We start from the raw sequence: 26,494 nt of genomic DNA, 5'->3' as shown, positions 1-26,494 counted from the left end.
CAGTATACTGTCTGTAGTGTTACAGCTAATAAATGACAATAAAGGAAATCAGAATTCTTTCTGTTTTCAAATCCAAAGCTGTTAACTATCTCCCTCATCTAATTTTTTCATGTTCTCGGTGCACCTGTACCCACTTCATCATACCCTTATTGAGTGCTTACTATGGGTCAGGCAGTGAAGAGATAAGCCAAATTATAGTTCCCACCCTTAAGACTGAATTTAATGGAGATGGCCAGGGTCTTGTGGACATTTGTAAAATAAAATTTTACACTGCATGCAGGTGGCTATCTCTGATATGTTATTTTATACTGCCCCTTTAGGGCTCAAACTAATCAAGCTCATCAACACCTCTCTTTCTTGAAAGTCTGCCCATGGTTAGAAGTTATGTTTAATAATCTAAGAATAGAAATATGGATTCTACCAGTACAACATCACTGACTGTGTATGTGTTTGAATCTGGTATTTCTTTTTCAATAGTGTATCATCTCTTGTACAAATTATTTTAAATCAATTTTTATTTTCCTTTAAGTAAAATAAGAACATAGCTTTAAAAGTTACATAGTTCTAAAGGGTTTATAAACCTCCCCCAAATGAGGTATTCTGCCTACCTCTGCTTCAGTCCCTCCAGAACTCCACTCCAGAAACTACTTTCAACTTATTTTAGCTGTGTGCCTTTTTGCTTTGCTTTGTTTTGTTTTTTAGCATTTACAGATTTCCATTCTTGTAAGGAATTTGTATATACTGTTACCTTTTGATCAAACAACTTCGGACTTTGTTTAGTGATCATGGAAGATGTGAATTTAGTTTTCAAACTCTACCATTCCCTCTGCTTTCCCTTCCCTGTACACCCAATAGTACAATTTTTGTTAAATTAAAAATCTGTACTTAGGTTATTATATCTATTCATAGCTGAGCATTTCAGTCGAGTAAGGTTGTTTCCTTTCTTATTTTTTGTTTATCCTGAAGTTAATTACTGCTCATTTTTGTTTGATTAGCTTCCCCTGTACTTTTCCCAGTTTTCCCTACAGCTTGGTCAACTTTTCCACCAGTTCAGTGACATCAGAAATCTATCAGTTTCAAGTAATTTCTAATTATACTGCTCACTCTCTAGGCCTGAAATCCAAGTGCCATCCTAGGGTTTCTCTTCTTTTTCATCCCAGGAACTCCCTTTGCTTACTTCCTGGGTTGGATAGCATGTTTTCTGGGTCTCATCTGTGTGTTCTTTCTTGGTTTACTTCCTTGCTTATAATAGCCAAAAAGTGAAAACAGTCCACATGTCCATCAACTGATGGATGGATAAAAAAACTGATAGATCTAAGCAATGAAATACTTATAATTCTACAATAAAAAGGTATGAAGTACTGATACATGCTACAACATGGATAGACCTTGAAAAGATAATGCTAACTGAAAGAAGCCAGAAACAAAAGACCACATATTGTATGATTCATGTGAAATCTTCAGAATAGGAAAATCCATAGAGACAGAAGGTAGATTAGTGGTCCTAGGATCTGGGGGAGAAAGGGGTTGCTGCTGATAGAGTGTCTTTTGGAGTGATTAAAATATTTTTGAATTTAAAATAGCAAATTTTATAGCATGTGAATTATGTCTCATTAAAAATACTTCAGTATGATTTATGGCATTTCTTTACAACACAAGTACTTCTGTTATCTTCTCTCTGCAATGGTTAATTTTAAATACAAAAGTGCTTCTGACCCTGGCCAGGTAGCTCAGTTGGCTAGTGTCAGCCCAATATGCCAAGGTTGTGAGTTTGATCCCTGGTCAGGGCACATACAAGAATCAACCAATGAATGCATAAATAAGTGTGAAAGAACAAAATTTTTCTCTCCCCCGCCTCTCTCTCTTCCCCACTCCCCTAAAATCAAGAAATAGAAATTTAGAGAAAAGAGAAAATTTTAAAAAAGTGCTTCTGGCAAAAAATTGACTGTACTCACAGACCTTAACACCCTTCACAAAAACTAACTTGAAATGGATCACAGATGTAAATGTAAAATGCAAAACTATAAAACTCCTAGAAGATAACATAGGTCAAAGTCAGTGATTTTGATTTGGTGATGCCTTTTTAGATCCAACACCAAATACAAAATGATCCATAAAAGAACTAATTGATAAGCTAGACTTTATTAAAGTTGAAATTTTCTGCTCTGTGAAAGAGACTGTCAAGACAGTGAAAAGACAAGCTATCGACTCAGAGAAAATATTTACAAAAGACATATCTGATAAAAGACTATTATCCAAAATATACGAAGAACATTTAAAATTCAGCAATAACAAAACAAATAACCCAATTAAAAAATAGGTCAAAGACCTTAACAGACACTTCACCAAAAAATACATACAGGTGGCAAGTAAGCACATGAAAAACTGATCCATATCATATGTCATCAAGGAACTGCAAATTAAAACAATGAGATGCCACAACACATCTATTAAAATGACGAAAATCTGGAACACTGACAACACCAAATGTTAGCAGGGTGTGGAGCAATAGGAACTCTTATTCATTGCTGATGGAAATGCAAAATAGTACAACCACTTTGCAAGAGAGTTTAGCAGTTTCTTATAAAACTAAACATATTCTTATAATGTGGTCCAGCAATCATACTCCTTGGTATATACCTAAAGGAGTTGAAAACTTATATCCACACAAAAAACCATGCCTGGATGTTTGTAGCAGGTGTAGTCATAATTGCCAAAACTTGAAAGCTATTAAGATGTCTTTTCAGTAGGTAATGGGTAAATAAACTGTGGTATATCCAAAAAATTGAATATTATTCAACACTAATAAAAAATGAATCATCAAGCCATGAAAAGACATGGAGGAATTTTAAATATATATTACTAAATAAAAGAAGCCAATCTGAAAAGGCTACATAGTATATGATTACAACTGCATGACATTCTGAAAAGGAAAAACTATGGAGAGTAAAAAGGTCAGTGGTTGCCAGGGATTAGAGAGAAAGGAGGGATGAATAAGCAGAACATAAAGAGTTTTTAGGGCAGTGAAAACACTCTGTATAATACTATGTAATGGTGGATGCATGTCATTATGCATTTGTGCAAACTCATAGAATGTACACCACCAAGAGTGAACCCTAATGTAAACTTGGACTTTGAGTAGTAGTGATGTCTTAATGTAGGTTCATCAATTATAATAAACGTACCACTTCTCATGCAAAGTGCGATAATGGGCAAGGCTATGAAAATGCAGGGGTAGAGAGTTTATGGGATATCTCTGTGCCCTAAAACTGCTGTTAAAAAATAAACTCTAGCCCGAGCTGGTGTGGCTCAGTGGATTGAGTGCCAAATCAAAGGGTTGCTGGTTCAATTCCTGGTCAGGGCACATGCCTGGGTTGTGGGTCAGGACCTCAGGAAGGGGTGCTCCAGAGGCAATCACACATTGATGGCTCTCTCCTTCTCTTTCTCCCTCCCTTACCCTCTCAAAAAACAAATTAAAAAAAATCTTTTTAAAAAAATAAACTCTTTAAAACCTTAGGGGGAAAAAAGTGCTCTGGTCATTTCACAGAACTTTATTTTTACCATGACAAAAAAGAAATGCATTTTTTAAAGGCATCCTACTATCCTAGTGCAGAATTACATTTTACTGAAATATAAGTTTGTGCTTCATTCTCCCTGTACTTCCTTCCAAGCAGGTAGCTAGGCCTTTTTGATGATTAATAGAAAGGTGGCAAATGTTTGCTACTATATTGGACTTTCTATGTGAAACCTTTTGGAAATTATCATTAATCTGAAAAACTTAGCACTTACTCTACCAGCTCACCAACATTTGATTTTAATATCATTGAAACTTACACTGACCAGTAACTATTACAGCAGATATAACTTTGCAACTCTAATCTTAGGTGGTATAAGAAAGATCACATTATTTTATTTAAATGATATTAAATGTGGCCCCAAGTTCCCTTTCCACCTGGAAACTTCAACTTTGATTGCTATTGCAGATCCCCCACACCACACACTCACAGGCTGGGATGTGCAAAGGTCCAGAGATTTCACAGGGAGAAAAATGTGGGGAGAGCCTGAGATGCCTACTGTGCCAGTGCAGGTAGCTCTGGGAAGGCTCCCGCTTTTATGTCACATTAAGGCAGAGCAGTTTTGTGCAAGAATTTTGAAGACAGCGTTTTTAAGATTCTGCTGCTGCTGGAATGTCCAAAGCCATCCTGATTCCTGATTATTTGTATGTGGCCTCTTTTTCTCCTCTCTGGAACTTTAAACAATCTGCTCTTTGCCTTCAGTGTGCTGAATTTCTGCAATGATATGCCTTGGTGTGCATGTGTTTTCATCCACCGGGCTAAGCATTTGGTGAATCTTTTCAGTCTGGCAACTCATTTCCTTCCATTCTGGGACATATTTTTGACTTATTCATTGAACATTTCTACTCATTTTTTTCTGTTCTTTCTGGAACTCCTAGATGTGAATAATAGATTTCTACTACCTAGTGACTACTATTAATATTTTGATGTACTTTCTAATTGTCTATATTATATTTTTAATAATTGAAATAATAATTAAATAGTTTTACATCCTGAACTTTTATTTAACATAATTTAAGCATTCTTTGAAGTCCTAAAACTTCTTCATAAACATTTTTATTTGTATGATCTTTTAAGGCTCTTGAACAACATCTATGCGATTCTTTAGTGAATAGTTTTGGCGTATTCTGCTTTAGCTATCTATTTTCATAGCTGCCAGAAACATGTCAGGTTCTGTTTCTGTATGTCTATGGGTATGAATGTCGAAGACAACAAACAGTAAGTATGTCTGCATGTGCTTATAAACTAAGGAAAAATACAGTTTATGAACTGTTTATAAACCTGTAAAAAAAAAACACTACCAAAATGCTTAAGGATAGTTCCCACAAATCCAAATTTTGGTTACATTTTTTGCTGTTAATAGTAGAGTCTCTGAAGCACAGGTTAGTTCGGAGAGAAAGGGAAAGAAGATGTTCCCTGGCCTTCTGTCAGATCCCAAAACATGCCACAACCTCTCCTGTCCCAGCCCTTTGTGATGGGTGTTTCCACTGTTGAGTCTTTCCCTCACCTGCTCCAATTCTCTCCCCTTACTTTTCAAGTCACAACTCAAATGTCACTTCCTCAGGCTTTCCCCAGCCACTCTCTCTGAAACGGCCCTTTGAACGCTCTCATGAACCCCGTTTATTTATTTCTCCACATAGCAAAAGATGTTGAAATTTTACTCTCCATGTTTTTCCTTCTTTGCCACACTTTAAGACCTTTCCTGGACCCTAACAGTGCCTGGGAGAATAAGGGTTCTTATAGCAGAAATGCAAAGAGAAAAAATATTTGGCATCTGTAACTTTCAAACCAGTTTCTTATGGGAAGACCCAGAGAAAAACCCAAGGCAAGACAGTGACAGGAGAAGCAGATGACCTGCCCTCCACAACTTTCAAACTCTAGTTGAGAAACTCCTGGTTGGGACATTGGAAAAAGCTGATAGAGGTCAGGGGCCATTAAAAAAAAAAAAAAAAAGATTGAGGGAGGGGAAACCGAGGAGAGTATTTGGTGGAGAGTTAGCCCATGAGAAGGTCCAAAGAAACTGGCTCTCCATTCATAACTGCCTATGCAACTCCAATATGCAACCCTATACTATGAGCTTCCATCTAGATTGTCCAATGTATACACTTCTGTTGTCCACAACCCAGGACACGCATAAGCCCCTTTAATACAAATGGTGAGATCTTTGCCATCTTCCCCAAACAGAGAACCAGTAGTGATGATGGAGGGAAAGTCCCTTGGGCCAAGCTGGACAGCAAGAAAACCCATATTAGTTACCCTAATATTATTTTAATCACAATATGTAATCACTTTTTGTATAAGTAGTAATTTACTTTGTTCTCTCTGTGTAGTGTAAAGCCCACAAGAATACAAAGCTGATTGCCCTTTTCTCTGGTGTAACCTCAATATCTAAAGCAAGGCCTGGGCCCATATTTTTTGAATGGACAAATCAAGAGTAATCTTAACTATGGAAAACATTAATTATAGATTTTTACATTAATAGTTCAAATACTGTCCATAAAGTACCTCAAAGTTACCTTTAAGGACTAGGAAGTATGAGTCATTTAGGAAAACTTTAAACAATTTATAATTAATAAATCACTTACTTATAAACATTCTTAAAATTTTATGTTGTTTTTATTATATTTTATTACCACAGTGTTGTACTTAAAACTAGCAAACATTATAAAACTTTTTATCATGGAAAATTTCAAACATATACAAAAGCAAACAGAATAGAGTCATAAATCCCTCAGGCATCCATTACCCAGTTTCATATTTATCAGTTTATGGCCAATATTGTTTTATATATACTTTCCCCTTTTCCCGCATCTTCCACTGAATTATTCTGAACCAAATCCTAGGAATCATATTATTTCAGCACATATTTCAAAGGACTCTTAAAAAAGAAAAACCACAGCCACTAACATGCCCCCAAAGTTAACATAAATTATCATCAAATATCTAGTTAGTGCTTTTACTTTTCTGATTGACTCGTGTTTCTTTTTCTTTTTTTTTTTTAAAGATATGTTTATTTTTAAAGAGAGGGGAAGAGAGGGAGAAAGAGAAGAAGAGAAGCATTAATGAAAGAGAGTAACACCTATCGGTTGCCTCTCACGCCCCAACAAGGGACTTAACTTGCAACCCAGGCATGTGTCCTGACCAGGAATCAAACTGGTGAGCTTTCATTTCGTGAGATGCCCAACCAACTGAGCCACACCGGTCAGGGCTGTCTAGTTTCTTTTTCACAATGGGTTTGTTCAAATCAGGTTTCAATCAAAAAACAAACATTTCATATGGTTAATATGTCTTGCTGTTTTGCATTTTTGAAGTTCAACTATTTTTTGAAGATTTTATTTAAATATTACAAACATAAAAATAAGTAAACCGTAAGTGTGCAGCTCAATTAATTTTCAAAAACTGAACATGCCCACATAAAACGCATCCCGCAAGCCCCTTGCCCCTGCGTTATTCTCCTTTTCAGCCACTGCCGCCCCCAGTGTAACCCACTAATCTGACTTCTAATACAGTAGATTCATTTTGCCTGGTTTTCAACTTTATATAAATATACTCATACTGTACATACTCCTTCACCATGGGCTTTTTTCACCATGTTTGTGAGATTCATCCATATTGTGAGTGTAATTTTCGTTTGTTCATTTTCTTTGTTGTATAGTATTCTATTGTATCAATATTTCCCAGATTATTTTCCCTTTTTGTGCATTTTGGTTTTGGTGGGCATTTGGATTGTTTTCAGTTTGGGACTATTATTAATTTAGCTGCTGTTAACATTCTAGTTCTGTTGGGTACATAGCTAGAAGCAGAATTGCTGGGTCACAGCGTATGCTTATGTGCAACTTTAATAGATACTACCGAACAGTTTAACAGGACCTATTTGTCTCCCCTCAGGCCATGATGACATTATCTCTATTATTATAACTTAATAGTAACTTATTATTTGGTAGTGTAAGTGGTCCAGATTCCTCTTCCAGATTAGCTTGGGTCTTGCTGGCCCTTTTCATAAATATAAAATTTTATAAACACGTTGTCATAGCTTGTCAATTCCATGTCCCCTTTAGTCCATAGGCTTCTCCTTTCTTTTTTATTTTTCAATTTATTTTCAAAGAAATAGGGTCATTTGTTCTATAGTGTTCCAAATGTTCTAATTTTGCCAATTATATCCTTAAAATGTGATTGAACTATTGTTCCCTGTATTTCCTATAAATGGTAGTTACCCCTATAGGCTTAATCAGATTTAGCAAACATGTATTTGACAACCATTAACTAAGCACTCTGCTTGCTACCAGGTGAGATACAAAAATGATGAAGACATTCTTAGTCTACTGCTTCTTACAAGTGTGGAAGGTTAAGATCCAAATAAGCACCTTCTGAGTGGCAAACCACTCTGGCAGTTCAGATCAGAGATTGGTTTCTTCCAGCGCGGTATGTGAGGAATGGAAATAAGGAAAAGTTTTGTCAAGGCAATGCCATTTCAACAGAGCTTAAAAGTTGCCAGAGCATTGACAAGTCAGGATTGTTGTAACCATTCTCTGTGAATTAGACTTTGTAGAGGGTGGAGGTAGAGGCTGGAAGGGTGGGGTAGTTAGGGGATCGAGTGGTGGCTCCCCCAAAAGATATGTCCATGTTTTAATCCTAGGAGCCTGTGTTACACTATTTGGAAAAAGGGTCTCTGCAGATGTAATTAAGTTAAGGGTGAGATGAGATGAGATCATCCTGGATTACCTGGTTGTGCCCTAAATCCAATGACAAATATCTTTATAAAAAAACAAAAGGAGAAAGATACACAGAAGAGAAGGCAACGTGAAGATGGAGACAGATTGGAATGATGTAGCCACAAATTAAGGAAGTTGGGATCTATCAGAAGGTGGAACAGGCAAAGTAGGGATTCTCACCTAAGATCCTGTAGGGAGTGCGGCCCTGCCAACATTTTGATTTTGGGTTTCTGGCCTTCAGACTGTGAGGTAACAAATTTCTGTTGTTTTAAGCCATTGTGTTTGTGGTAATTTGTTATGGCAGCCACAATAAACTAACACAGGGGCTAGAATGTAATGTGGTGGAATGTCACCTTGCGCTTCATCTCCAGTACCTCAGTATTCCTACATCCAAGGTTTGCCTTTAGCTGAAATCCTATTGTAAAAAAGACCCCTTCTACCTCTCTGATGAAGCATCCACTTGATTAAGAAACCCTCTTCCTAATTCCCATTTGTAGCAATAATAGGGAGCACTGTTTTTGGCTGCAGTCTTACATCTACCACATCAGAAACCTAAAAGCACTTGAGTTAGGGAATCACCATCCCTAATTGCACTCTTCCTTAAAGACCCCCGTATAATAATGTAATACAAAGTCAGATCCAGAACGTTTATCAATTAGGTTCTTCTTGGATGCAAAATACCATAATGCCATCAGGGGAAAAGTCTTGTCTTACAAATAATGATTGAAGTACGCTGACCATAGTTGTAGTACTACATGCATGTGTGGGTTGTTTTCTAATAGGAGTAAAGAGTAGTTTCTACTCTGAATTTAAAGTCCACAAAAGCCTTGTTTTGCCATGGCCTGTCCCAGATCCATCTTGCTCTTAGAAGGGCAGCTATCTTCCCCAGGATGGAAACTTCTCACAGGGTCCGGGCCTCCCACTGGGGGACCCAGGTGGTCTAACTCGCCCCCAAACCTCTAACACCCACCCCTCACCAGCGGTCCACGTCCCCGCCGTGCTCTAGAGGGAGCCCTCGGGCCTTTCAGGGACGCGTTTTCCTTTCTTCAGGAAGGCAGCCTCGTCCGCGGACTTTGTTCCAACACCTGCACGGTCGGCCGGGGTGACAGCCAATGGGGGTGCCTCCACCAAAAGGGCCTCTCGTGCCCTCACAGTACTGGCGAGCTCCCTCGCCCTCACAAACACAGTCAGATACAAACCGCCGCCCTCATTTGTGCTGGTGTGAGTAAGCCGGGACCCTCCCGACTTGAAAAAACCTGCTTGCTGAGCTCCCGCACCTCCCCAGCCAGACTTTATCCAGCCCCTTGGCTCAGGCCTGGGACGCTCGCCGTCCCCGCCCAGTCGGGCGCCTAGCAAAACCCGGAGCAGCGGCTACTCGGTGGCTCCCCGGAGGCGGCGCGGCGCGGCGGACTGAGCATGCGCAGTGGGCCAGGCCGGCTCTCGGCGCTAGAAGGAAGCGGTCGTTCGCTGTGATCCCGGCGGCTGCGCTGGGGTATGCGGTACCTGCTAGCGTGGCTGCTGCATCCCGCTTTGCCCAGCACCTTCCGCTCGGTCCTCGGCGCCCGCCTGTCGCCGCCGCAGCACCTCTGTGGGTAAGCGGAACACGGCGCCCGGGCCCTTGGGGCCCGCGGGTCACAGTGGATTGGAGCTCGGGTTGCAAAGTGGTGATTCAGCACTTAAAGCTGCCGCCGACGCCCCTCACGCCGCCAGTCCCGCCGGCCTGGGGCCCCGGCGGCCGCTTTGAGGTCGCTCCAGGGCTCAGAAGGGCAACTGTCCCGGCGGGAGCGAGGGGCCTTGCCGGGAGAGGACGGCGTCCGTCGGGCCGGTGAGAGTGGATGGGGGCCGTGACCGGGGAACACGCGGTGTGTGTCATAAGTGTGGGGGCGCGGTACGCCGGCACGGACGCGGACGGAGTCACCCCGGCTGTCTCCTGGGATCCGCGCCGCGCCACTCTCCGGCGAGTCTGCCTGTGAGAGGCTGGGAACCTGAGCGGACTGCCCCTTGCCTTAGGGTCCAGGGACACCACTTTCCTTTCAGCCCTGCTTTTTCCTACGGGGAATTAGTTTTCACTACTTCATGGAAATGTCTGCTCTGGGAACCGTAAAAGTTTGCGTGCGTCCGCTTCAGCGGGTGGACGAGTGTTGGATTACCTGTCCAGGGGAATTTGGGAAAAGATACCTTGGGATCCATCACAGCAGTTCCCTTGTTTTGTACCAACCGATGCCCAGAAAGACTGGGTGATTGCCTTACAATTGCAGAGATTGTGACAAAAACCAAGATTGGGACGCAGGTTTTTTGCCGTCCGGCGGCGTGCTTGCTGCACTTCGCTGCTCTGTATATACTAAAAAATGTCAGCCTTGTAGTGAACGCTGAATAATCTTTATTGTAAATAAAGAGGAATCGGCAAAGATGGGCAGTATCAGCTTGTTCTACATCATTTGAACCCTTTTGGTTTTAATAATAGGGCCTACCAAGTGCAGGTGATACAGACCCTCTGTGTATGTGATCTGCCGCCAAGGAACTTGGTCTTCGCTGGAACAGATTGAGCTGCCAGGAGTGTATAGCCAGCTAATAAAGATGTTTGAGGAGAGTCAAAAGATAGTATGGGCAATGTGTGCTGTGGGAGCACAGTGCAGAGCAGAGATAAAGGAGGGGGTCTGGGCTGACCTTTGAAGGAAAAGCAGAAGGGGGTGGAGGATGGTCAGGGGTGGTTGTAATCCAGGCTAGGTGTGCAGATTAGTCTGTTTGTTGGGGGGAAAGTGGGCAGATTAGTCTAGTTGGAGCCTTAGAGAACCTCTGTGGGGGCATTAAGAGGAAACAATCCTGTATTTTAAAAATGGGATAATGCGCTCGCCTGGGCTTTGAATTTTACTTGGGCTTTCTCCAGGGAATAGGAGGTAGGGAGTCATTAAATGTTTTTGAGGTGGGGAGTGATCTAATGAAACCGGTAGGAAATTAGTTTGGTGGCTGTGTGTGCAGAATGCAAGGGAGTGGAGCGACCTGAGGCCGAGAAAAGGTTGGGACTTAGGCTTTACTGCTTGGACTAGCAATGGCAGTAATGATACTGGGAAGGCTTAATGCAAATGAAGGATCCGTGGGACTTGTTTTTCCTCCTATATTTCCCTGCTGCATCCGCTGCAACATGCAAAAAGATCCCTGAGCTTAGAGAATTGCTGGTAAGCATAGGCAGAGTATGTCCCTGGGCCTCCTTCAGGTCAGAACAATTTTTTGTTCCTAATCTGTTGCTAACAAGTTGTATATAGCTTCCTATTGTCTCCAGTGTACAGAATTTGTGATCTCAAAAAAAGTATCAATTTTAAGTTTTATACAAATAAAAGGTTTGTATGTTCTACCTACTATTTGATTTTTCTCTGTGGTTTTCTCCCACTGCTCTTCACTTTCATTGGTAAAATCCAGGGCATGAGTTGAGCAACCACATCTTCAAGATAAGGTTGTTTTCAGAGAGGGAAATTGAGGAGGTTCAAAGGATAATGAATGAGGTTAACCATCTAGAATGCTCACACTAAAAACTAATGGCTGAGGCTATTAAGAAAAGTGCAGGTCCAATCAAAAGGATTAGGGTGTAGGATTTTGGGGGTTTTTTAAAAGATTTTTTAAAGATTTTATTTATTTATTTTTAGAGATAGGTGAAGAGAGGGAGAAAAAGACAGAGAGAAACATCCATGTGCAGATCGAAATTGTTTTTGCCTCTTGCATGCCCCAAACCTGGGTCCTAGCCCGCAACCCAGGCATGTGCCCTGACCAGGAATCGAACCCTTGTAGTTTGCAGGACACCCAGTCCACTGAGCCACACCAGTCAGGGCCAGGGTGTAATTTTAGGAAAGAAAGTACTAACAGCTGAATCTACCACAAACTCATTTTAAGGAAGGTAATCAACCTTACATGGTCAAAAGAATATATTAAGAGAGATGGTTACATTGCTGTTTATTGGAAGAGCTGGGATTTAACCTGTGTCTGTCTGGTGCCTGAGTTTTTAAGCTGCCTTTGCCAGTGTTATGGCATTCATTTCTTGTTCTTACCTTTTGAAAAAGAGGCGATCTTAAAAGCATTTGTATAAGATCAGTTCATTTGAAAAGTAGCATCGTCGTCCTCTGTCCAACCAGATTGGATAAGTTTGGGCTGTGTGGAATTATCTGAATTATTGGAGAGCCTAGAGGTAAGAGCCCAGTCCCTGACAGTCATTGAAACACGTGGGCATCATCAGCTCACTTTGTAGGCAGCTCTACCATACATTTCTCTATTCTCCAGGCTTAGGAAACAGTGGTGTGCAAGGTAGGACTAACTAGCTATTAAGATTCAGGCTATTAAAATACTTTTAACCAGAAAAATGGGTATTTTTAACTAGCATTGTTAGTGTAGTCCACATGCTATAAAAAGTTATTTTCTGTCTGCCTTAAAGGGTTGGGGACAGTCTCACCAGGGAGCAGTGTAGGGAGTAGAAGGTCAGTATATGTTTTTATAAGAATTGGTTTTCTTTCTGTTTTTCCTGTTGGTATTTTAGATCTCCTAAACAGGTGCCCAGAGGATCAGCCTACCTTTTAGCCAAGGTGACAAGGCTAAAGCACTCTCCTCCCATAGGGGTAGGTCCTCTAGGTATTTTGGGTTCTGAAGGCTAGGGTGGGGTATTCCTAACTGGCTTGTCTTCAGTCTGTCCTTACTCTTGTTCAACCATTATTTGAATGTCTACTGTGTAGTGATAATTCACTATGCTCAGCACTGTGGTGGATACAAAGACAGTCAGTGATAAATTTTGTCCTCAAAGAGCTTTCAGTCCAATAATGAGTAGTTTCCCTCCTTTACCTCTGACCTTTTAATAAACACCTCTCCTTTTGTGTCCTGTTGTTTCTTTTATTTTGAAAAGCAACTTAGTATTTTTATCACTACTCTTTCTTATTTTAAAAGTGGGACTTAAAAAATTCTTGTAGAGTCGAAATCTATAAAAGCTTTTATTTCCCCCTCCCCCAAAGAACTGTATAGTTTCTCTTTGCCTAGTAGAAGTATATAACTGTTTAAAAAACAAAAGTGGGGCTCATGAGCTGCTCCCTGAGGGGAAAATACCACACTCTGCCTGACAGACGTTTATTGGATGAATGATCTTCCTTCAAAATCAGCTTTCTATTGATTTCCCTAATTTTGCATATGTTGATATTATCATTTTCTTAGTTTAGCTTGAAAATTGGTATAATCTTTGAATCTCTCTTTTTCTCTCTGCCTATTCTCAAGACCAAACTCTCTTGAGTCTTTCATCCTAAAATTTCTTGAGGTAAACTTGATCTTTCATCACTATCCTAGTTCAGGCCATGATAATTTTCTCTGACATCTCACATCTGTAAGTTTTATAACTGATTTTTACAGCCTTCTGTCTTCCTACTTTTAATCCTAATTATCAGATTAATCCTACTAAGATACACTTTCCCCATGCCATTGTCTTGCTTAGACACCACCAGTGCTTCTGTACTATTTCCAGATCAAGTCCAAACATTTTGACCCAGTATTTGAGCATCTCAGGGGCTGGCCCTAACCTGGCTTTTCAACCTTTCTCCTTGTCCAGTCAGACTCACTAACTTACTGTCTCTTGCACCTGATCTATTCATTCCCGATTTTAGAATGCTCTTCCCTCTTTATACGACTAATTCTGGCCTTTTAGACCTTATACAACCTGTACAGTTATCTCTCTTTTTTTGAACAATGATTTGAAGAGATTTTGAAACATCCATTTGAAATTTAATCATATACCGCCTCGTATGTATTTTTTTCTATTTTAGTTATTTAATATTATACATGCTAGAGTATATAGGACAAAGGAGAATAACAAAATGGATGCTTGTATACCCACCATCTAGTTTAAGAATTAGAACATTTCCAGTAACTTTGAGACCCTCTGTGTTCACCTCCCTATTGCAACTTTCTCCCTCCACTGGAGAGGTGATGTTATCCTATATTTGGATAATAATTCCCTTGATTTTCTTTATACCTTTATCAACCTGAATATATTATGGTGTTCAGTTTTGTCTGCTTTTGACATTTGTAATTTTCTTCTCTAAGTTACTTTTTTCATTTAGCATTATTTTTGAAATTCATTCACATAGATATATACATTCACTGCTGATTGTCTTATGTGAATATGACACTAATTATTTTGCTATTCTATTGTTGATGGAGATTTGGGTTGTTTATTTTTTGTTTTTCTATCACAAAGAACCTGTGTTGGTGTGCCCCAGTGCCCAATCTTTGGATACCTTCTCTGCCTTCATTCACTCATTTCGGGTTCTTATCCAAAGACATTACTTTAAGTACTATCTGTGTATGTTTTGCTCAGTATGTGGCCATGAGCCACATGTGCTTATTTAAATGTAAATTAACTAATATTAACAATTCACTTTCTCAGACAACCTAGTCACAGTTCAGTCTCATGTAGATGGTGGCTACCATATAGGACAGTGCACATACAGAGCATAGCCACTATCACAGAAGTTTTATGAAACTGGCCTGATCTGTGTTATAATAATTCCCAAATGTATATCTCTAGTCAGAACCTCTTCCCTGAATTTCAGACTTAGGTAATAAATTTACTACTTAACATTTTCTCTTGGATGTCCAATATATGTTTTGAAATCATCATGTCCAAAACCTGTATCCAAATTATCTCCCTCAAAACTTGCTCCTCCCGCAGTCTTCCCAGCTCAGATAATGACATATCTGTTATTTGGTTTGTTTAAGCTAATAACTTAGAGTCATCTTTAACTCCTATCATGTTCCCATATCGCTCATCCAGTCAGTATGTACGTTCAGATCCAGACCACTTCTTACTGCCACCACCCTGGTTCTAATCACATCCTTTTACTATAATAAACTTAACCAGTTTCCTTTGCAGTTGGATGTGAGAGAAAAAAAATCCCCACACTTTCTGTCTGTCTTTGTGGCAGCCCAGATTGAATAGGGGACTATATCTGCTGGGGGCGGGGGCGGTGGGGGGCGGGTAGCAGGGAAACTTAACCTGTTTTCCTTGCTTCTCCACTTCCTCTCTGCATATAGCCTATTCTTGTCACTAATGGCAGCATGATCTTTTTGAAATCCAATTCTAGATCTTTGCTAAGGGAATTCTTAAGACCTTGCAGTTGGTCCCCATTTTGCTCAGATTTAAAGACAAAGTCCTTATCATGACCAGGCAGGCTTTGTAGGATCTGGCCTCTCACCACCTCTTTGATCTCGTTTCCGAAATAATCACTTTCACCCCACTTCCCTCACACTGATCTCCTTGACTGGCTCACTCTAGCTCAGATTATTTGCACTGTTTTCCCTTGGCTCAAAATGCTCTTCTGTCAGGGAGATCAGTGAAAGTTTCACAGAGAACATAGGATTAGAGCAAATGTCTTTGAAAAAAAAATTGGAAGAACAGAGAAGGGGAAGAGAGAGAATATTTTAAATGGGAGGAGGACAGTTTGGTCACACGCAGTGGTGGGGTGCGGTGGCACAATCTTATAGGTACTTCAGAGCTGCCTGTTAACCATCAGGAAGTTGGATGACTCAGGGAGGTGGACAGGACTGAGCAGTCTGTAAACACCCAGAAAGCAGACCAAAATGATGATCCAGTTTATAGACTGGGTCGCTCAGGGAAGACTTCGATGAAAAGATTAGAGCCTGGTTGATGAGTCCTGAACTGCTTATAGAGTTTGTTAAATTTCCTGTGCTTCAGGATGGGAAGTGGGTCCAGAGCCTAGAACAGGACCGAGCTGCGGTGAAGGCTAAGTAGACCCATCTGAGAGGCTCTCACCGCTGCTGTTGTTAACCATGAAAAGTTTAGTAGCTAATGTTTATTGAATGCCTATTGTGTGTTTTGCATCGCATTAGGAGCTTTCCATACGATGTCTTGATTAATGGCCACAATAATTCTATCAGAGTGGTATTGTGGTTATTTTCTATTTTTTCAGATAAGGAGATTGAGGCTCAAAGAGATTAACTCGTTCAAAGATACACAGCTAGTAAATGGTTTAGCTAGGTGTAATTTCAGATGGGCTCTCTCTGGAACCCCAGGAGTTGGCCATTATGTTGCCTCCCTTGCTAGAGATAGTAAAGATGAACAAAGAAACAGTTTTGGAATGGATAAACATAGTAAATGGTGATGGTGGTATTGAGTCAGAAGGGATTGCTGGATAGCCAGGGGGAAATTTGCAGGTTGCATTTGAAATATGGGTGGAATTTGATAAAAGATCTGAACTGATCTCCTACATCTGAAAATTTGGTGTAGAGATGATGGTTGAAGACATGATGTATATATGGACAATATCTGTGTACACATACAGAGGGTCCAAGTTAAATGCTAAGGAATGCTGGCATAAAGAGGAGACAGAGTTGGAGAGGTTGAGGGGATAGAGAGGTAGAAGATGGTATCAGAAGCAGGAGTAGTCAGAAATATCCAGCCAAAGGGGCTTTGAGGAGAGTTGGGGCCTTGTGAAAAGATCAAAGGGAAGGGGACAGAAGCTAAATTTCATGGGGCCCTACAGAGTGATTTTTGAAAAAATGAGATACTGAATTTGGAATGGTTAGACAGTAGCTGGGGAAGAGTAGTCCTGAGCAAAAGCATGGTGGGGAGACAGGGAAGCTGGTAGTGGTGGCTGAAAGGAAGAAGCTGGTGAAGGAAAACAATGCCTAAGAGAGGGCCTGGAAAGAGCGGATATGAAGGTACTGGTGAAGAGGGTAGTGATGGAAAAATAAATATTTTTTCAAGATATCCTAAACAAGGATTTAGAAAGGCAGTTGCTTAAAAAGAATCTTTTAAAAATTTAGCCGTGGCTGGTGTGACTTGTCAGTTGAGCACTGGCCTGTGAACCAAAGGGTCGCCAGTTTGATTCCCAGTCAGGGCACATGCCTGGGTTGTGGGCCAGGTCTCCAGTTGAGGGCACACAAGAGGCAACCACACATTGATGTTTCTCTTCCTCTATTTCTTCCTTCCTTTCCTAAAATAAATAAATAAAATCTTTTTAAAAAAATGTAACAAGGTAAACTGAGGCCCTTACAAATCTTGGCCTCGGTTTCCTCATTTGAAGAAAGGACCCTTCTAGTTCTAAGTGATGCCATTTTTCTCCATGTAGAAGAGGGTCCAGTAGGGAGTATGGGTTCCATTTCCGTTAATATGATGACCCTTTGTCCAGCTTTGCAGGCTTCTTTATTTTAGGGTGTGTAGAGTTATACTGGAGAGCCAAGAGTTTGAAAGGAGTAAGGGCACCCTGTAGTGGTATTCCTGATACCTAGCAGTATCTGGCACATACAGGAGTTTGGTATCTGTTGGATAAGTTTGTCCAAGGACATGGGCTCCTGAAAGGAGGGAACCCTAGTCATAAACACAATTCAATTTTTGCTCGCAATTTGCCATTTTCATATTCTAAATGTCAGTGTAGCCACTAACTAGTATTTACGCATGTGTTTCTTATTATAAAGAAATTAGAGGTTGGAGTGTATTTCCAAGATTCCTTGTGATTCTGTTACTCATAGGAACCAAGCTGGTTTGAGAAGGGATGGGACATGAGGAATAGGACAGTGTGGAAAAGAGCTCTGTGTAAAAAAGGCTCAATTGCACTGGGTGCTAGTGTTGGCTTTGCTATTAGCTTGACAGTTTGGTCATGGGTGCTGTGCCATATCAGCTTTAAAGTTGAATCGAAGTGGCAAGAGTGGACATCCTTGTCTTATTCTTGATCTGGGGGTAAAAACATTCAGTCTTTCACCATTAATTATGATGCTAGATGTGCCTTTTTCATAGATGCCCTTTATCAGATTGAAGAAGTTCCCTTATATTCCTAGTTTGTCAAGTGTTTCCCCCCCACCCCCCAATCATGAATAGGTATGGAGGGATGTGTTTTTGAAATAGTCTATGTCTCATACTGAAAAATTGCTGGTACAAATAATTTTTTCCTCATCCATTTGACAGCTGCCCTATCAATGCCCTGTCACCCTCTATTTCTTCATTGTGACCTCCTATAAACAAGGAGACTCTCCTATATAACCAACTCTCAAAATCAAAAAATTAATATTGTGACATTACTACCATTTAAACCTCAGATCCCATTTAAATGTCACCAGTTTTCCAGTTGTATCCTTTATCGAAGGATACTTCCCACACGCATCAATGTGTGATTGCTTCTCACGTGCCCCTCACTGGGGACTTGGCTTGCAACACAGGCATGTATGTGTTCGACTGGGAATCGAACCAGCAACCCTTTGGTTCGCAGGGCAGTACTCAGTCCACTGCGTCACACCAGTGAGGGCAAGTTATTATGTCTCTTTATTGTCATATTAGAACAGTTCCATGGCAAAGCCTCTCATGACCTTTACAGACCAGTTACTTTGCATTTTGTTATTCCCCATGATTAAATACTCATCTTTTGCAGGCGTATCACAAAAGTGATGCTGTCTATGTTTTCATTGCATTCTAGCAGTGACACTCAATGTTGACTTGTCCTTTATGGATTATATTTACTTTGATCACTGTGAGATAGGTCCTGTCAGCCTTCTCCACTGTAAAGTTAATCTTTTCTCTTTGTTGTAAGTATCTTCAGGGGAGATACTTTACAACTTTGTAAATATAATGTTTCTCATCAAACTTTCAATTTACTCATTTATGTATATCAGTGTGGATTTAGGATGCCCTGTTTTATTTAAAGGGTTTTAATTCATTGCTATCATTATTTAATCTCATGCTTAAATTGTTCCAGTTATGGGCAGTGAGTTGCCCTTTTAAGTTGTCTCCTGTATCCATTTGATATCCATCACTCTTTTAGTACCTTCTTATTTTTTTTGGTACAACAAGATGTTCCTAGATTCTTTTGGTACTTCCCCTGCCCTAGTCCTGAAAACAACCATTCTCCAAGGAGCCCTGGTTCCTTTCAGTGGAGAGAAAAATTTAGAAACCAAGTTCTTAGTGCTAGGTGTATTATTCATCACTGTTTGGGAGGAGGAGGAGGAGGACAATCGCTGCTCCCAGGCCCTCTTAGTAGACAGAGCTAGAAATGTATGTATACAAGTAAGTAGATATTCTCTGTATATTTATATATGTGTGAATGTACACACAGGCACATGTTTATATCTCTATCTGTCTTATATATTGGAAACAATGCATCACACAGATAAAGTCCAGTTCCACTTTAAAATTACAAGATTCATTTTAGCTTTTTCTTTTCCACATTTATAATTTCTAGCCCTGATCGTGAAGACCTTGGTTCTCATCCATCACCTTATTTGTAACTAATGTCTCACCATTGTTGCCATCCTGTTCCCTTTGAGATGTTTCATGAGTATTGTCACTCTGTGTCAGGCTGCCCATGAGAGGTTGCTCTTTTTATTCTTTTTAAGCTGTGACACTCGGGGCTGTTCCCTCAAAAATATGCCTCTTTATTCTGCTTAGGCTTCAACTACCATGCTGGGCCACAGAGGGGCAAGATTGCTGTCCTTGCCCCACTCAGGAATGGGGATGTTTTGAAACTTGCATTAGCCTTTATTTTAAATGCCCTAAAGTTTGTAAATGAAGCCAAGTATACGGCCTAACTTCGTTTGTTTTCTATAGAAAGTGATGGAAAAGTGGATGAGTAACGATGTACTGAAAAACATCATTATCTTGCCTTTTTCCTCAAGATTTTTTTGGTTGGTAGCTATAAAATTGCTGTGACGAATAAGGAGTCTTAAGTACAGGGTGGGTTGTTGGACTTAAATTTGTAACCATTTATATGGGAAAAGTATGTAAGTACATTTTCTTGAAGAAGATACCTTAAGAACATGTATATCTTAAATGTGGAATTTAGGTAATTTGTATTTCCTTATACTTAAAAAAAACAAACAAACTTTACAACTAGCATAGATAATTTTTTTTCTTTATTATAGGAGTAACTATGAAATAAGAGTAAAACAAGTACTTTAAATGCCCACGACTGAGAACTGTTGCTTGATGGTCCTGAAAAAAGAAAAATGGAAAGATTATGTGTCCATGTGCTTAGGAAAGCCCTTGATTTAGTTTTTTTTTCTACCTTTGGCCTTCTAGCAGTATAGATTCCTGGCTCTAACATTTTCTCTAATGCAGTGTAGAAATCCCTCAGCATTAACTTTTTTTATTTTTTGGTGGGAGTAGAGGGTCTGGGTACAGGTGCATTTTTAATTTTTAAAAAAATTTTATTTTGACTAATTTTAGACATACAGAAAAGTTACAAAAATAATATACTTCCTCTATAATCATAATATAATTATCAAAACCAAGAGATCAGTATCTTTACCTTTGTAGTTGAAATAACTTGGGGAAATACTTTGGAACTATGCAAATCCTTTCGTATCTCAAACATTTTAGCATCCACCCATAGATCTTGTCTGCAACATTTATTACTGCACCTTATAGTGATTATTTTCTTTTCCTTCTTTATTAACTGAAATTTTGTGAGATAGAACTGTTTTTTCTCCCTCATTTATTTACTTATTTATATCAGTATGGACTCTCAGATATTTATTGCACTCTGGGTGAAAATTCAGTGCTATCATTTTTTATTTTGTTGCTCACATTGTTCTAGCTTTGGCCATTAGGAGCTCCTTGGGTTGGCTCCTGTGTACTTTCAGTACTTTCAGTACAGTAAGCCCCCACCATTTTTAGAGAATTTCCTTATTTCTGGCACAGTAAGATGTTTTAGGCTTACCTTAGTGTTTATTCCCTCTTCCCTGCTAGCTGTAAAATCAACCACTTGACCCTTTATATTGGAAAATGATCTTTAGGGACCAAGATCTGGGCAGTAGACATACTCACTGTTATTGATGTGTCGTTGCTTTTAGTGGACAGTTCAGCTATTCTCACAAATACACATATTTATACATTTTAAAAATCATTTTTCTGTATATTTAAAAATCATGAATTTGTATTGATACCTGTGATTCCAGTTTAGTGTTACTAAGTTTATTTCCGTTTTTTTCTCTTCCCTTATTTTATTTTTAAAGATTTTGTTTATTTTTAGAGAGAGGGGGAGGGAGGGAGAAGGAGAAGGAGAGACACATCGATGTGTGAGAGAAACATCAATCGGTTGCCTCTCACATACCCCTAACGAGATACCCGGCCCACAACCCAGATATGTACCCTGACCAGGAATTGAACCGGTGACTTTTTGGTTTGCAGGACAACGCCCAATCCACCATGCCGCACCAGTCGGGCTCTCTTTTCTTATTTAAAATTATGTCTCTAACAATGAGTGTACTGGGTTTCATTATCTATATTTATATGATCATATGTACTAGCCCATACTTTTGATAGCTCATAACATTTATGTACAGTTCTTTTTGTCTTTAGCCTTGTCCTATCCAGTCAAAATACTGTTTATTACATTAGCTCATTTCTTTCCCAGCTAGTCAGTTTATGTTTATGTATAACACACACTCATTTGTTAGTTATTCTACTTTGACCGATTTTGTTTTATTGTGTTTTTTTGAGGTGAAATCAACATACATTAAAATTTACCACCTTAACCATTTTTAAGTGTACTGGACTGTGCTCCAACCAACTGAGCCACATGGCCAGGCAGACTTCCCTTCCTTTTTAAGGCCGTATAATATTCCATTATATGTTTATACCACATTTTGTTTATTCATTCATCCATTAGTGGACACTTGGATTACTTCTACTTTTGGCCCTTATGAATAATGATGCTGTGAACATGAGTGTACAAGTATCTGTCCAAGTTTTTTCTTCTATTTCTTTGGGTATATACCTAGAAGTGGAACTGCTTGATCATATAATAAATCTGATTCTAATTTTCTGAGTAACTGCCCTACTGTTTTCCATAGTGCTACACCATTTTATATTCTCACCAGCAGTGCACAATAGTTCTAATTTTTCTGTATCATCACCAGCACTTGTTATTTTCTGATTTGTTTTTGATAATAGCCGTTCTGTGGTATCTCATTGTAGTTTTTATTTGCATTGTTCTAATGATAATGATGTTGATATGTATATCCTGTTTAGATAAAAAGTTCCTTCAATTCCTTTACTCATTATTTAATCAGGTTTTGGCTTTTTTAAAAAATTTTGTTGCATAGTAGGAGTTCTTTATGTATTCTGGATATTAACCCTTATCAGCTATTTGATGTGCAAATGTTTCCTCCCATTCCACAGAATTTCTATGCCTTTCTATTCTTTTTTAAAATTGATTACCCTATTACAGTTGTCCCAATTTTTCCCACTTTGCCCCATTCAACCCAGCACCCCCTACTCCCTCCAGCGATCCCCCATCCTTTGTTCATTTCCATGAGTCATGCCTGTAAGTTCTTTGGCAACTCCATTTCCTATGCTTGCTCTTTACATCCCCCCGCCTATTCTGTAACTACAAATTTCTACTTCTCAATCCCTTCACTTTTCCCCCATTCCCCTGTTCCCCTAGACTCTCCTGACTGACTGACCACCATCCCAGTGCTCTCGATATCTATGATTTTATTTCTGTTCTGCTTGTTTGCTTTGTGGTTTTTTTTAGATTCAGCTGTTAATAGTTATGTGTTTATTGCCATTTTAATGTTCATAGTTTTGATTTTCATATTCTTAAATAAGTCCCTTCAACACTTCATATAGTAATGGTTTGGTGATGATGAACTCCTTTAGCTTTACTTTGCCTGGGAAGCACTTTTCCTGCCCTTCCATTCTAAATGATAGCTTTACTGGATAGAGTAATCTAGGTTGTAGGTCCTTGCTATTCATCACTTTGAATACTTCTTGTCAATCCTTTCTAGCCTGCAGAGTGTCTTTTGAGCAATCAGCTGATAGTCTTATGGGAACTCTTGTAGGTAATTATCTACTTTTCTCTCACTGCTTTTAAGATTCTCTAGCTTTAACTTTTGGCATTTTAATTATGATGTCTCTTAAAGTGGGCCTCTTTCCATCCATCTCGTTTGGGACTCCTTGTGCTTCCTGGATTTGCATGTCTATTTCTCTCACCAAATTAGGAGAGTTTTCTTTTTTTAAATAGATTTCCCATTTCTTGCTCTTTCTCTTCTCCTTCTGGCACCTCTAGATGCGAATATCGGAACTCTTGAAGTTGTCCCAAAGGTTGCTAACATTATCTTTGCTTTTTTAGATTCTTTTTCTTCTTCTTGTTCTGATCGGTTGTTTTTTTTCTTCCTTATGTTCCAAATCATTGATTTGATTCTCGGCTTCATCCACTCTACTGTTGTTTCCCTGTAACTTGTTCTTTATTTCAATTAGTGTATCCTTTGTTTCTGACGGGATCTTTTTTATGCTTTTGAGGTCCTAAGTTCCTTGAGCATCCTTGTAACCAGTGTTTTGAACTCTGCATCTGAGAGATTGCTTATTTCCTTTTTGTTTAGTTCTTTTTCTGGAGTTTTGGTCTGTTCTTTCATTTGGGCCATGTTTCTTTGTCTCCTCATATTGGCTACCTCCCTGTGTTTGTTTCTATGTATTAGGTAGAGCTGTTATGATTCCCTGTCTTGGTGGCATGGCCTAATGTAGTAGGTGCCCTGTAGGGTCCAGTGGCACAACCTCCCCTGTCATCTAAGCTGGGTACTCAAGGTGTGCCAGTTGTGTGGGCTGAGCACACCGTCCTCTTTTAGTTGAACCTTGGTTGCTGTTGGCAGGTCAATGGGAGGGACTTGCCCAAGACAGTCAGCTGCAGGGACTGACTGTGGCCACTTACCACCAGTGTCTGCCCTCTGTGGAGGGTGAGCTGTGCAGAGCTAGTGTGGTGGTGCTTCAACATGGTCTGTAGCTGTGCACTGAGTACGCCGGCTCTGCGGTTTCACAGGTCAGCCCCCACCTGTGTTTTGCCCAGGGCCACCCTGCCTGAGCTATAAAGCAATCTGATATGGCTGTGTCAGGCTTGGAGATTCCCAGGTGAAGCCAAGCTGTGAATCTAGGCTGGCTGCTGTTAGTACCTGGGTGGGGGGTGGGGAGGGGGCACTGGGAAGAGGTATGGGGACTGGGGACTCACTGAGGCTGGCTGTTGCTTATTTGAGAAGATTGAGGAAGTTGTGAAGCATGAGCCAAAATCAGCCATTCATATGGAAATGTCTCTATTAACAGCTTGGGTGGGACAAAGTCTCAGGGGATCTTTAAGGTGGGGCAAACAGTGTTAGCCAGGTTGATGGAGTCTCAGATATGGTACCCACCTGCCAGCCAGCTCTGTGACTCTGTAGGGGGAGTATTTAGAAGAGGGACAGTCGCCTTCTGTCGGCCTTTCTGTCTGGATGAAAACTGTCCTCCAGCTCTCACCTTGATGCCAGACACTTCAGTTCCTCCTTGTATGCCACTGGTGCCTTTCAGGCTGCCATCCTGCTGCTAGAACTCTGAGGGAGTGAGTCTGAGTAAGTCCCTGTGTGGATTCTTTAAGAGGAACTGCTTTGGGCTCCAGAAGTTTCTTCCACTGACTCAATCCCTGCTGGTATTTGTAGCCAGAAGTTTTGGGGACTTATCTTCCTGTTACTAGAACCCTTGGCTGGGGGGTCTGGTGTGAGACTGGACCTCCTTTCTCCTGAGATGTCCCTCCTGAAATTTTGTCCACCACATGTGGATGTGGGACCAACCTATTCTGCATCTCAGCCCCTCCTACCAGTCTGGATGGATGTGGTTTCTTTAATTCCGTAGTTGCCAGACTTCTGTTCAACTTGATTTCTGATGGTTTTGAGTGATGGTTGTTCTATAGTTTAGTTGTAATTTTGATGTAATTTTGATGTGGTTGTGTCAGGAGGCGAGCCGTATTTATCTGTGCTTCCACCTTCACCAGAAGTCGCCTTTTCATTCTATTGATTGTTCTTTGATGCAGAGAATTTTAAAATTTTGATGTAGTCAAATTAACTTTTTTTAAAATTCTCACTCAAGGATGTTTATTGATTTTATAGAGAGTTGAAGGGAGAGAGAGATGGAGAGAGAAGGAGAGAGAGAGAGAGGAAAAAAAATATCAGTAAGTCACCTCCTGTATATGTTCCAACCAGGGATCGAACCTGCAACCTTTTGGTCTATGGGATGACATTCCAATCAACTTAGCCACCTGGTCAGGGCTCTTTTTTGAAAAAAAAAATTATTTTATTGTATTTTTCCATTACCATTTAACTCCTTTATACTCCCCCTACCCCTGCAATCACTACACTGTAGTCCATGAATCCTTTTTCCTTTTTGTTCGATCCCTCCACACCCTTACCTCACCCCTACTCCACCAATAGCTGTCATCCTGCTCTCTATCTATGAGTCTGTCTCTATTTGGCTTGTTAGTTCAGTTTGTGCGTTAGCTTCCACATATAAATGAAATCATATGGTATCTACCTTTCTCGGATGGGCTTATTTCACTTAGCATAGTGTTCTCTCCGGGTCCATCCATGCTGTTGTAAAGGGTAATAGTTGCTTCTTTTTTATGGCTGAGTAGTATTCCATTGTGTAAGTGTCCCAAATCCACTTATTTACTGATGGACACTTGGGCTGCTTCCATATCTTGGCAATACTAAATAATGCTGCAGTGAACATAGGGGTGCTTATGTTCTGTCAAATTAGTGTTTCACATTTTTTTAGATATATTCCCAGAAGTGGGATCACTGGGTCAAAAGGCAGATACATGTTTAATTTTTTAAGTTATCTCTCTACTGCTTTCCACAGTGGTTGCACCAGTCTGCTTTTCCACCAACAGTGCAAAAGGGTTCTTTCTTCTCCACATCCTCACCAACACTTGTTTGTTGATTTATTGATGATAGCCATTCTAACAGGTATGAGGTGATATCTTATTGTGGTTTTAATGTGCAATTCCCTGATGATTAGTGACTTCGAGCATTTTTTCACATATTTATTTGTCATCTGTGTCTCCTCTTTGGTGAAGTGTCCATTCAGGTCCTTGCCCATTTTTTAATTGGATTGTTTGGGTATTTTTGGTGTTGCATTTTATAAATTCTTTATAAATTTTGGATATTAATCCCTTACCAGATGTAGCGGTGAATATGTTCTCCCATTCTGTGGGCTGTCTTTTCGTTTTGTTGATTGTCTCCTTTGCTGTGCAAAAACTTTTAGTTTGATATAGTCCCATTTGTTTATTTTTTTCTTTTGTTTCCCTTGCCTGGGAGTATATATAAAATAAAATATTGCTACAAGAGACCGGGGGGGGAGGAAGGGAGAGATGGAGAGAAACATTGATCGGTTGCCTTTCTCATGCCCCCAGCTGGGGACCCAGCCACAACCCAGGC

General features: G+C 40.0%; 1 protein-coding gene and 1 pseudogene across 2 annotated transcripts in view; both read left to right on the top strand.

Moving 5' to 3' along the window:
* Positions 1-9,677: 9,677 nt before the first annotated feature.
* Positions 9,678-26,494, top strand: part of IDE (insulin degrading enzyme) — a 92,300-nt gene continuing 75,483 nt past the window's right edge. The window contains exon 1 of one of the 2 annotated variants that reach the window (XM_054572860.1): positions 9,678-9,879. In XM_054572860.1, coding sequence (XP_054428835.1) covers positions 9,782-9,879 — 98 coding nt within the window. In that variant the 5' untranslated portion in view covers positions 9,678-9,781. The remainder of the gene's footprint in view (positions 9,880-26,494) is intronic. The other variant, XM_054572859.1, reaches the window with a different exon arrangement.
* Positions 15,139-15,260, top strand: LOC129070064 (uncharacterized; annotated as a pseudogene).

Source organism: Pteronotus mesoamericanus, unplaced genomic scaffold (genome assembly GCF_021234165.1).
Source record: "Pteronotus mesoamericanus isolate MK-2021 breed Mesoamerican mustached bat unplaced genomic scaffold, CSHL_Meso_final contig_24, whole genome shotgun sequence".
In the NCBI taxonomy this organism is placed as follows: Eukaryota; Metazoa; Chordata; class Mammalia; order Chiroptera; family Mormoopidae; genus Pteronotus; species Pteronotus mesoamericanus.
This window is presented reverse-complemented; position numbering and strand designations above follow the sequence as displayed.